The sequence below is a fragment of the Hippoglossus stenolepis genome, chromosome 14, assembly GCF_022539355.2.
Source record: "Hippoglossus stenolepis isolate QCI-W04-F060 chromosome 14, HSTE1.2, whole genome shotgun sequence".
Classification (NCBI taxonomy): domain Eukaryota; kingdom Metazoa; phylum Chordata; class Actinopteri; order Pleuronectiformes; family Pleuronectidae; genus Hippoglossus; species Hippoglossus stenolepis.
The window spans coordinates 9168388-9181696 of NC_061496.1; the positions used below are offsets into that span (position 1 = coordinate 9168388).

General features: G+C 39.1%; 1 protein-coding gene across 1 annotated transcript; it reads right to left on the reverse strand.

Annotated features, from left to right (window-relative positions):
- Nucleotides 1-4355: 4355 nt before the first annotated feature.
- Nucleotides 4356-12345, reverse strand: r3hdm4 (R3H domain containing 4). The gene is made up of 8 exons (XM_035176598.2): nt 12155-12345; nt 10160-10317; nt 9792-9913; nt 9416-9533; nt 9246-9331; nt 8800-8885; nt 7747-7802; nt 4356-7361 (listed from the first exon to the last, which is right to left on the reverse strand). The coding sequence occupies exons 1-8, from the start codon at nt 12193-12195 to the stop codon at nt 7258-7260; spliced, it is 771 nt and encodes a 256-aa protein (XP_035032489.1). The 5' UTR covers nt 12196-12345; the 3' UTR covers nt 4356-7257.
- Between the last annotated feature and the right edge of the window lie 964 nt (nt 12346-13309).

The following is a 13309-nucleotide window of genomic DNA, read 5'->3' on the forward strand; positions in this document are numbered from 1 at the left end:
TGAGGGGGGGGGGAGCAGAGGCGTGGACAGCTCACTCACATCATTGGTTGACAAACAGCGATCAGATGCAAATTCCTAACCTCTGAATCAGCAGGGGCCGCCCCCCCCCCCGGTACCCACCATCACCACCACCTCCTCCTCCTCCTCCACCACCCGGAGCAGGGGCTGTCGGTAAATGCAAGAAGAGCAGAAGCAGCCAATGGGCGCAGAGAAGAGGCTTTATTTGCATCGTTTATTTGAATTTAATTCACTTAGAAAACACGGCTGGTGGCAGCTTTCTTTACCAAACAGAACAAAAGGGACCTGGGATCGAGTATAGTCAATGTTTTTCATAGTGCAGTGAATGTCTTTAACGTGCCAGTCTATGGTTCCAAGTGAATGTAGAACAAATTGTGTTCATCCTACCTGGTTTATCTGCAAGAAATATTTAGATGTCAATGTTGTGCAGTGCCTGTCCTTAACATGCAGTCTGGTGAAAGTCAACTTTATCTTCAATTCTGCTATATACAGGACATAGACGCGGTTGAAATGCAGTTTCTCTGTAATCCCCAGGGTAAACGTATAAGTAGACAGAACATATAAGTATGCAACCTATTAAATACTCAAAACATAGTACATAGTACAAGGTAGTATGCAGTCAAAAGGCACACGGTGGATAGGATGAGAGTAGTGAAAACCGGAATAGTGCAAAAATGGATTGAGAGTGCAAAAATAGCAGTTAAGATAACAGCAGTTGTAGTACGATGTGTCAATGGTGCAGAGTGAAGATAGAAAACTTTGTGTTCATTCTTCCTGGAGATTCTGAAATAAAGAATTTGTAGTAAATGTTTTACATAAAATATCAGCTATTTCAGCGGTCTGTTAAGCATTCAACACAGCAATCTTCAGACCAAAGTTCACAACTTTTCAAAAATAATTGGTCTGTAATTCCACTCAGTACAAAGGTTTACAGCAAGGAATTTATTAGTCCCTCTATCCATGCAATGTTTTCTGGAGTAGAAATATACTGTGGTGTAGAGAGTAATTAAGTGTTCACACGATTATTAAGGGGTTAAGAAAGAAACGTAGGTACATAATTAGAGCTGAAACCGTCTTGTTGATTAAACAAGTTCCTTAGGGACATTTCTCTATTTTTGGGACAATACGGAGCAAACCATTAAAAGAAACAAAATATGCTGATCTTTCTGGATTTCTTTTTAAATAATGTTTTGTTTTGTCTGTTGACCAGAGTATGACCTTAAGGGGCCACTGAAATATGTTAGAAGATCAGGGCATCTTTATGAAGCTTCCTTAAAACCAAAACATTTAGAAATTTCAGTTGGTGAAATCCTGAAAAAAGAAAACACTTTTCACCATGAGGTTTGCATTATAAAGGACATATATTTTGTGTTTTCATGTCCTGTCAGTGTTGATTTTCATTGACAGTCCCTTGGTGGAGAGCCACTTTACAGCGGGGGGGGGAGTTTGGTGAATTAGTAATGTTTGATGTGAAAACTGCATAAAATAAACTGAAAAACAACTCATCTTATTTGATTTCAAACAAATATTACTGACTCATACTATTATGTCTAATTTAGTTTTATCAAAATAATGCATTAAGTGACCTTTATCTCTATAAGCTTCACAAAACTCATGAAGATTTGAAGGTGGTTTATTTTAGGGGAAACTCACTAAAACTGACTTAGACCAACTTTTTACTCAGAGTTAACAGGAGCCCTGAAAACTAAAAGAAGAAGTAAGACAGAGATAAGTTGATTTTTTATTAATATAACAACAAGATCAGCTCACGGATGTAAACTGTCAGTGCTGTTTGAATTTAACACAGAATGTAAGACAGACCAGTGTTTAACATCTTTATGAAGCCGTCTGCTCTTGTTGTTCTATCAAAGTTTACCCATCAACAAATGCAAAACATCATGTACCATGATCAGTCATTAAGGCTGGATTAGCACCAAGGCCACCAGACACTCAGAGACCCCCCCCCAAAACTCGAGATATGTCCTCGACATTATTTGGGTCTACATCATTTGATCACAATTTTTTTAAGAGATACAAAATCTACAAGTAGTTACGTCTTCCATCTAATGTCCCTTCTTTGAGTTTGTTGCAAATTGTGTTTCCTTGAATTGTATCATTGTGTCTGTGTGTCGAGATTCACCCACAATAAATCATGGGGCAAGTTAGAATTAAATCATAGGAGTAGTGTAATGCTACAAAACAGTTTTTATTATTAATACATCTTAAAAAATGTTTCTTAATAATCAACTGTGCAAATCTATAGAATGTAAAAGAAAAATTCTTTCTCTGACCAACTGTCAAAAAGTGAATTTTACCATCATAGACAAAAGGGAAAAGTGGCAAATATTCACACCAAAGAAATAAAAATGGTTCCATAGATTTTTTTTTTTTACAATGGTTTGACAATCAATCACTGGCGTGCTGCTTTTTAATTTTTCTGTCAATCAACTAATTGATTATTCATCTCATCATTTAGATCTAAAGTGCTTCTTGGTCTCTGGGTGCCGGGGATATAAAGAACCCATCATATACCGTGAGAATCAACAGATAAACAACAAGGAAGTATAATTCTACACAAACAAAAACTATATAATTTATCAAGGTAAATAAAGGACTAGTGCATTCACACATAGACCGAACCCTGTGGTTAAAACTGTACATTTTAAGACAAGAAAAGAAAAACATTTGTTCAGCCACAGTTACATAAACTTCTCTCTGCCCTCATTCCATAATTGACAGCCTCCAACAGTCACCTGCCACGTTACATGTCTCCTCATATACAGTGAGTGCTGAGTGGCTACAGCTGTTTACTAAAATAAAGAGCTGGAAGATATTTAAAAGAGTAAACGATCCTCCCTCTGCCTCATCATGTGTAACAGGATCCCTGAGAGAAGCGCGTTCATGGCCCTGACGCAGTGACAGATGAGAATACATTCAAACAGGTCTCTGTGGGGAGGAAAACTATAATTTCACATGTGATACCAAAATAATTAAAGAGGGCCGATGTGCTTGAGCTGGAGCGAGTCTCTGCTGCAGGGTGTGGTCCCACACAGGACATGATGCATCAAAAAACAAGACAAGAACTGTCTATGACAGCAGGACAATGTGCAAAATAGATAAATTCACCTTGAGAAATAATCAAAAAGAACAAGTGTCTCCATACATTCATGCATTTATATTGCATATGTAGCCTATGTTTGATAAAATATAATATATAAAATATATTTTTGAGTAATCAGACTTGTCTCTGATACATGATGTCATGATAATTTTGAATAAATGCAGGTGAATGTTTCAGTATATATTTCAATAAGGAGCCAAATTCCTGTGAATACAAGACCTGAGGTCACATTCAGTTAAATACCAATCAGCAGCCTTTGTCAGACGCTACGAGTTCTCTACCGTTGTGAGATTCATGTGAGCTATAGTTGATCTTATTACTGCTACTTCTCTTTTTTCTATGCGGTTTCAGTTTGGTTTATAATAAAGTCTTTTTTAGGGTTCTCCTCCACATTTTACAGTTTTTTTGTCATTTGGACAATGATGCCACTATTGACCTCTGATGACTGTTTGACTATCAATCAAATAGCAGATTTCCCTTCTTCTTAAACAGCTGAAAACATGTGATTATTGCCATTTATCCCAACTGTTGCATCCAACCTGAATAACTGGGTTTTTACATTATCTGTATATCTACCACCTGAAATAAACCATGTTTTAAAGCTGCTTCTTTGAAAAGCTGACAAAAGAAACTACACATACAAATAGTTGATACACGTTTTTATAAGATGATCACATTGGCTCTGTGATAAATTCAAAACCTTGTGGGAACTCTTGACCTGTATTTCTTGGCACTAGTGCGCCATCTACTGGTGAGAGGTGGCACAAACCCACAGGGCTTTCCTGTTACCAGTCAATCTGTCAGTGAGCTTTTTTAGAAACAGGGAAATTAGGTGCTGACTTTCACCAGCAGAGTTTACAAAAACAAAGAATCATCTTTTTACCAGGGATTTGTTTTTCAATCTAATATTTACAACATGATAATATAGTGTAAAACATATAATACTAAATACTGGAGGGAGCCAGTCTTACTTTAATTTTAAATGTACTTTACATACTTTCAGTACATTTTATATAATATGTGTGCACTTCAATGCAGGACTTGTATGACTGTTCAATTTATGTAGTGAGGTATTAGTACTTTAAGTCAAGTAGTAGATCTGTGAACTTCTCCCTGATATCTATACATATGTATGAAGCTAAGTCAGACAGCTGAAGACCATATTTAAAGACATGATTTCCAGTATATAAAGTAAAAAGTACACAGTGAAATGAAAGAAAAGAAGATCTTGAATCCTTTAATAGAAGCAGTGATACCTATAAATAGTGAAGATACTATTGCACACAACATTATATACACACAGAAGTTACAGTTGAGTGTAGAAAGCTTTTGTTTTTTTTTGTTGGCACAATTACGTCAGTTCATTATTTACAGCAGTACTACGTCTACAAGTATTTAAAACGTTGGCAGCACCCCGGGGTTCTGGGGTGAACACGATCTAGATAAGTTCATCTTGACGAGTTTACAGTACACAGAAAAATGACACCATGTGAAATCACTACATGACATTCAGAGTGAGAAATTCAAAGCCTGAGAAGTTGAGAACAAACGCACAAACTTTGGTTGTTGACAAAATGCACCAATAAGTCAAGTTTTCTTGCACTGCAGGCAGCATCATAAAAGAAAATCTGGGATCAGATATTTTTATTTAAATAACCCGGATACCTCTTTCCTACATCCAGTCAAGTATAAATGTATAAATATCTATATACACCGAAGGAAACATGTGTACATAAGGCAGAAGTGCTTCTCTGGTGTAGTAACTGTTCAGACAGAAATGACTCGTAGAGGAGAGTCAAACCTCTGCAGGTCTTTGCCATCAAAACATCTTAAATCTAGTTATTTCAGTCAAATTCATATCATTGGAACATACCTACTAAAGTAGGTACACACAGTTTACCCTCACACTCCATTATCAGCTCATATAAGAGGGAAGTTGTGTGTTTAGGTGTAAACTGAGTAAACGTTGTGCGTGTTGTAAAAATCCATCAGTGAATCTAAAAGTACATCTTTACTATATGATGGAGTATTAGGGCCATATTGAAGAAGAAATAACTGAGACCTTGAGAAAAACGTTGAAATTTAATGTCCTAACTTACAAGAATGATGAGAAAACATATTTAGCATAACCAGAACCATTGCTCGCCGGAGTTTTACTCTTTCTGGATCCAAAATCTTGATAATCAATCTCATTGTTACCAAACATTTCCTCCTCCACAAAAGAGACAATTTCCTCCAAGTCTGTGTTGTTCTTTCTTTGGAACAGACACAGTTTCTTACACAATCTTTTCAAAGTCCTGATACTTATGATAATGTGTATTTTGTTATTTGTGAAACCTTTGTACTTGTGCATTACTTAATAAGATGCTGCAGATATTAAAACCTTATTCTCAAATCATTTTTTTCCCCTCTTCAAGTGGCCCATATGCTCCATCCTATGGCTTTGCAGCTGCAGCCGTCTGCCTGTGTCTACACTGTGTTCCTCCACAGTGCTGCTGGGCTTTCATTAATTTAATCTTAAATGGGGAAAAAACTAAAAGAGATATTGTTTTATGTAACACTTATTATGCATGCTGTGCTTGGCTGTTTCAATATTGACCCTTTGGTTGAAAGAAAAGTGAGTGTACCCCTCAGATGATAACCGTAAACCATAGCGGTGTGGACCAGGGTAGACAAAGCTATCAGAGAAAGATAAATAGAAAAGAAAAAAATCCCCCAAAAGCACATCCCGAAGAAATCGTACCCAAAGAGCAAACAGAGATGATTATGCAAACGAATCAGTTTACATGCCAAGATTATAAGAGTTTGTTATTTTACACTCCTGATGACAGACATTTATTTACCTACGATGATGAGTGACGACTCTGTGCATATAGAGACGATAAATATTCATGCTTCTTACTTCACTACTTACACAAATCCGACAGGTTAATCCAGTGATGCAGCAGAGCACTTGCTCCGTCTGAGCCCCTTTACGCAGCGTCAGACATTACGGGCCCTGCAGCGTCCAACAGCCTCAACAGAGACTTCACACATAGAAATGGGTTCCGAGTAAACTTTCAATTAATTTGTTTTTAATAGTCGTTATTTGCTATTATGAAATTGTGCATAATTGCAATAAATATAAAATATGAGCTCGCAAGACAGTTCTAACCAATCAGTGGGGGGAGATTGTTAAGGCATGACTTGAATGCGAGTCCCACTTTGTCTCAAGTTGTCTCAAGTTGTATCAGACTGATATCAGTATCAACACGGTGAATCCTAGCACCGCGCCATGTAAACAGAAAGAACTGTATCTGAGAGAAGAGGCACGTCATCAGCTCAACGCCACGCTTACGCTCTGAAAACGTGACTCTGTCGTTTTATTCTGTGCCAGTCACAGACTTTTTCCTTTCTGTGCACGCGAGCATGTTTTCCTACATTTTGTTTTCCTTCTTGTGTTTTGTGAGACCAGTAGTCCATTTACTCTTAAAGAAAATAAATTCATGATGCCATGAATTACACCAGAAAACAAAAATCTAAACATTTAGGACCATAGACTGTATGTAAATATGGACGACATGACTGCTCGACACCTTATCAACCCCCGCCTCACCCATGTTAGCAGATGGGACATTGACCAGACTAAAAAGTCAAAGTAAACATCAAATACATTTCGTCAAAGATGATTTTGTTTTTTTAGGTCGTTCTTATAGCACTGATATATGCACAAGTGCTCATTTATCCAATTAGTTGTTTTAATGAGTGAACTCCATGATTGAGACTGATTGGTGATATCGGTGGGACCTCGCTGCCCCAGATCACTACTGCACAGACTCAAATACTTTTTTTCTTCATTTCTGGATTGTGCGAGAAGGTGGAGATGCGGCATCCGTCTTTATACACAGTCTATGGATATAGTCTTAGGATATATATGGATATATATATATATGCATATGCAGGTGTCAATGAAATATGGATCTATTAGTCAATCAAATTAATTGAAAGAAATTACCAGACCATCCATAAGGAAGCAGGTATCGTTCAGCACTGTTTGAGGACATTACACATTGCGCCCCTCATCTACATCTCCCGCCTGCAGCAGAGCCATGCAGGGGAAAGCGGGCGCGGCCCTGGTCTCAGCTCATCTGCTCCAGGTAGGCAGACAGCAGAAGTGCGGGAGGAAGAAACTCGTCTTGTTTGTTCACCACTTCAGTCTGACGCAACCCGTTGTGGTCGGTGCCTGAGGGTCCGACAAACAGCAAACAGACTTTATCTCTTTCAGGTGACTCAAAATACAAACAGGCTGAAACTGAAGAGTTAATGTAAACAAAAGATACATTTGCATGTTAAAAGTCTGTTGTATACAGACGTTAATGTGCTACAGTTGTGTCAATAACCCTTTAATGGCCAGTACATTAACTGATGTTTTCTGCTAGTAGCTTCATTAATGCATAAATACCTGTAAACTGTTATTTACAATATAAGGCAATGAACAAAAGAAGCAAAAACAGACTGAAGAATTGTTGCCTGATGTTCAGACAGGATTCTCTGTTGTATTTAAGGGGGGAAAAAAAATGACTGAACTAATATGATATACATGTGTGTTGGTTTGTGTTTCCACTCACTTGCAGAGACGAGGTCCATGTACTGGCAGACAGCGTGAAGCAGCAGCCTCTCAAAGCTGATTCACAAACAACAAACAGAGAGATTACTTTCCTCTCCCCAGTGTCCTCGTTCATTTGTTCACCACACAGATCCATAAATACACCGTATGTTTGTCTATTTTCTCTCACATCCTGTTTGTGATTGCTGCAATAAAGGTTTTGTGTAGTGTAATGTAATATGACTCCAGGTGGGGAGACTGTGTTTTGTTAGGAGCTGAGGGGGAGAGTAAGGTGTGTTAAAAGCATCCAAGAGGCTTTGGAAGTGGAGTCGTGTTGTTTCAGGCTCTGGTGAGATGTGAAATATGATCCAGGAAGCTCAATCAAACATTTATGAGTTTGAGAGCTTATCAGAACGAACCCCTGCACGGTCATTTATAAGACTCTGAGGCAGGATTTTATATCTCGTGATCGTGGCCTGGTAAATGCATCAGCATCAGCACCCCCACTGCGTCGCCACACAGTGGATTGACAGGGGCTGATGGTGAGGACGTGAACACAAACATTTAGAACGTTGCTGACAGAGCTAGATATTTAGGGCGACTCAAAACAACAACTGGTAATTATACATTTTTTTCCTACTAGAAACCTGTAAATGAATGTACAAGGGTTATTTTTCAGGGTTCAGATTCAATGTAGGAGAAAAGAGCTTTTAATACCATGTGGAACATAAGCTTTATGGTCAAACCAGCTAGGTCAAACACAATCAACAATACAGCCTAGATTAATTTCAGACCATTTTTTAAACCACTTTCCAGTAATATATGCCAATATTTCCGAATGATGTAATTGTTTCAATTAGTAGTAAAACAGTTAAAGCTGAATTCACCAATGAAAAATGTATACATTTTGCTTAAATCCACTCTCACCTATTGTGAAATGATGAACCTCCTTCATTAACAGATGATGGCGCTGACAGAATATTGCAATAATCTTTTGTTGAGGAAACTTGGTGAATATATATCACAGAAGACAAATCTTTGCATTAACATATTTATATATATGAAGGATTTCTACCTGCTGGCGAGGTTGGTTGTGTAAACTAAGCGAGGTTGAGTGTTGAAGAAGCTCAGGAGATTTTCCTCAAGTACTTCAAGAATTCCCTGTGAAGAGGAATAAACAACACAGTGGGTGTCAAGTGGGAAGAGATGTTAGAGGTTCCATCTACACAACAATCATATTACGGTTATTTTTATAATTGATAATCTCCTGATTAATCTGCTGGTTATTATCTCCAATCTAAAATTATGAAAAATACTAATTACCGAACACATCTGAAAATGTTTTTTTGGTCTAATAAACTAACGAGAGGATAACATCTCTTCATCGTGACCTGATGGAAAGAACGCTGACAAGAGATCGGATCACAATTCTGATTAGGTCTGAAGCTGCTGTACACGACACACACTCAAACCATTGCAACATTTAGTTTCCGAGCCCAATGAGAAGAAGACATTACCCACCATGGGGATCTGCTTCCTCTTCAGAGTGGCTCGCAGCCTGCGGTCGATTCTCTGGAAGCTGTCCTGAGCAGTGAAGGCAGGATTTACTGTGGAGAGATGAGTGATGGTCAAACAAAGGACTTTCCTTTCAGCAACCGACTGACAGCCACAACACAAACTGAGACACTCACCATCCCTCTGGTCTTTGAGGAGCGGGTTGGGGTTTTTCTTCTTGGCCTCCTCCTGCTCGAGCAGAGACAGCAGCCTCTCCTGCTCCTCACCGGAGCAATTCATGAAGTCGCTCCATGGCTAGAAGAACAAGACAGGAAGTGACACTACTCAGTACAGAATCAGGCCTCACAATAGAGCAGTGCTGGATAAAAGTGAAAGAACTAATCTTTTCTACTGGTATTTTGTGAGTTCAGTCAGAATTGACTTTACATTGGTAAATAAAGCCTCCAAGAAATAGTCAGTGACATAATATAAAACCTTTTACATGTTACCGTACAAACTCCCTAAATAAAAGCCTAGTTTACCTGTAAGATGAGCAGGAGGGGACTATTTTACCTCTACGTAGTTTCTGTTGGTGCAGGCCTCGGTGAAGATGGAGGGGATGGCCGGGTTACTGCAAACCTCCAGATCATCTTTGGACCAATCATCCCTCTCGAGAAGATTTGCAAGAAAGCGTGCTGGTTTCCAGAGAAGGGGAGAAGAGGCAAATAGAGATTGATGATGCAAAACTTCACTGACAGATTTACATATTCAAAGTGTTAATTCTTCAGATAAAAACCAACAGAGAACTCAATGTAAATGCTCTTTTCACACATTTTTTGCAGGTGAATAATTCCACTAATGGCATTTGAGACTAAACGGATCTTCTGGTGTAGTTCTTCCTGCAGCATCTTCTAATCGGATCATATGAAAAGAGAGCTCACTGTTCTCCTGGCGGCGGAGGCTCTTCTTCCCTTTGGCTCGAGGAGTGAGGTCCGAGTTGCGGATGGCTTGGTTGATAAAAAAAAGCTTCTTTTTGGTGGGAGACACTCGCTTGGCGGGAGAGCTAGGCAGAGAGGAGCATTTACGCTCCTCTATCAGGCTGAGGAGACAGAGAACAGGATGTCAATTCAGACAATTTAATCACAATTATATCCTGAAGGGATGTAGCTGAATACCTTCTTCACATTGTTTTAAGTCAGTGATTTTTTATTTCTATTTCCAAAAATCATTCACCTGTATGTTACATAAACAGGTACACAGGGTGATTTGAGTGAGAATTAAAATACTGTAGCAGAGACTATTAGGAGATTATTATCCAAAGCTTGTTGGGAATAGGCTCAGCATATTGTGAGGTCATGGGACTCCCTTCATTCTATGTCATGCAGCCAAGAGGGCCAGTGCAAGACCATGACAAGTAGAACTAATCTTTAACTGACAGGCAACCACTGTGAGGACTGGTGTTGCTTGTTCTCTACCTTATCAGCATTCAAGCAGCAGAGCGCTTAATCAATAAAAACATATTTATAACTGTTTGGTTTAGATAGGATGGCATTATTAATCTATACTACTGGATATAAAAAGCATGCATTAGTCTCTCTGTGTTGGTCTGAGAGAAATGGATGTTTATCTGCTGTATTACTAAGATGCTAAAAAGCAGATTTGGTGACATGGTTAAACTCCTCAAGTTTCAGGAGTCAAAATGAACACCTATCTTTCTTGCCTGCAGGCTCAGGACAAGTCCTGGAGAATAGAATTTTGTTGTCAGTTCTTCTCTGTGAGCCGTGTAACCTTTACATATATTTTAACATCAAAAACTAGAGCAAAATATATTTTGTTTCTTCCCTGACTCATACCACATAATTTCCACCGAGTTTCATGGAAATCCACTAATTTGTTTTAGTGTAACTTTGCTTACAATCAAACAAACCAACTCAGCAACTAGAATGGCACTTGGTTTAGTACCTCGGCAAAGGCCCCTTATGAAACCACATCTCAATTCACTACAGGTGTATGTTTGGATCTGCACCAAATTGCAAACACTCATAGATGCCAGTCCCCTGAATATGCCTAATGCTTATCACCAAGGTGGATGAATTATTCTCTGAGAAATCAAGGAAATTGTAGGAAAACGCTCCATCTTGCAATGTTACAGAAGGCGATAAAAATAGGGATCAACGTTATGTTCTCTCTCTGTCCTGTTATTTGTGCGTAACCCTGAAATATCAACCTCTGTGGCTGAGCATATGAATTGTTCCAGTGTCACTGGGAGACTCTGCAGTGTCTGAAAGGATCAGAGCAGCATCCTGCAGCAGCTCCAGATGTAGGTCAGTGTTGTGTGAGGACTGTCTCATCATCTTCAGCCGAAAGGCCATTTTCAGGCTGCAGGTTATAAACCCCACTGCAGCCACAGTGAGTAATAACCTCTGCCTGGATTATTCACGTTTCCCCACAACAATAATAAAACCCATAGTTCCACTCTGACATGTTCTTGACAGACAGATGGAGGTTTTAAACCGGTAGTAGATCTGTTTAGCCACCCTGTCCCCCTGCTGTCACTTCTCATGCTAACGAGGAAACCACCTGAATGTGACATGTTGTGGGAAACGCCCGGGATCCAGGATTTATAAGTAGAAACACAGATTTCACTGAATTCAATGCAAACCTCAACACACCCTGCTAGTTAGCTACACTACAACTGCACTGCTAACACAGGGACGAGGGGTTTCAACACGACTTGATCCTTAAATCTGAATATTAGCATCAAACTGAACTCGCAAACAGGAGTTTGTGGAGTTTTGTTTATTGGAAGAACACCAGACAGGGTCTGAGCTGGTGTCGCCGCCCACAGCCCCTGACTTTAAAGCTCTCGAGCTATTTAAAGCCCGGCTAATGCTAACTAGCGTGCTAGCGTGTTATGACTCGTAATGGAGACTCACATATAATCCTGCTCTTCGTTGCTGTTGGACAGAACGACCATTGTTCTGGAGCGGAGCCACGCGGACAGGGCGGGTCAGCGCGAGGACGTGTTGGAGACAAATAGAGATAAATACTAATTTAAACAGGGACTGAGTTTAGCAGCTAACAGCACTCAGGCTCCTCCCACCACTGGCAAAGACAGGAGGAAGAGGCAGAGTCATCACTCCGTCTCCGCTGAGATTTTAAACATCTGTCACAAAGCCCCTCATTTTATTACTTTTAATCAAAGATAAGACGAGTTAAGTTGAGTAAAGTTGAGTTAAGTTTAGATATAATAAGATAAGACAAGTTAAGTTAAGTTAAGTTAAGTTTGGATAAGATAAGATATGGTAAGATAAGATAGATAAGATACATAAGACAGAAGGCAATCATAAGAATATATATGTAATATATATACAGGGCAGTATATAGAAAAAGAGGATGTGTAACAACAACTATACATAAGGATGTTTGTACGATAAGTGTCCAACATCTCTACTTCCTCCCTCTGCACAGACGCTTCCTGCCTCCACAGATATCACCAAATATTAACCCCTAGTAATCACCTTATAAATATAGCACCTATGGATCAATATTATCCTTTAATAGCGGTGCTTTTGATGGGGATCCTACATAAACTCTATTCTCAGCTCTGTTTTTAGTCTCTACCAACTGCAGAACCCTCGGAGACAAGGAGGACAGAGGAGCAGCGAGCTCAAACCCTGTAAATGCCACAAAGCTCAATTACTTTTAAGCTCTCTCAGTGATTCATCGTTGACATACAACTCACCCTCTCCTTCCAAACATGTAAGAGAACCTGTTTTAGCTTTCAGTTGTTATAAAAACTCAAAAGGTGTTTAGTTTGTCCAGTCTGGGCTACTGTAAATAACATGGCAGCCTCCGTAGAGAGGACCCGCTCCTGATGTAAATATAAAGTATTTAAATATAAAGGGCCCATTCAGGGTAAAGAAAACAACAATTAGTACAATTTAGATGAAACACACTAGTGAAAACATCACTTGGATTATTTTATATTCAGGTTCTGCCAACGGGTCCCTTCACCTAAATCTTACACACTGGACCTTTAAGCATTGATGTAAAATCTAAAATAACATTGTCTTGTTTCCACTCGTGCA

Bases quoted from the DNA above. Each gene is read 5' to 3' on its own strand.
- r3hdm4 (XM_035176598.2), bottom strand. From the start codon at position 12,195: ATGGTCGTTCTGTCCAACAGCAACGAAGAGCAGGATTATAT. The intron at 9,332-9,415 runs GTGAGTGTCTCA...ATCTCTCCACAG, and splicing joins CCTCAAAGACCAGAGGGATG to TAAATCCTGCCTTCACTGCT. The intron at 8,886-9,245 runs GTGGGTAATGTC...TCCTCTTCACAG, and splicing joins AGAGGAAGCAGATCCCCATG to GGAATTCTTGAAGTACTTGA.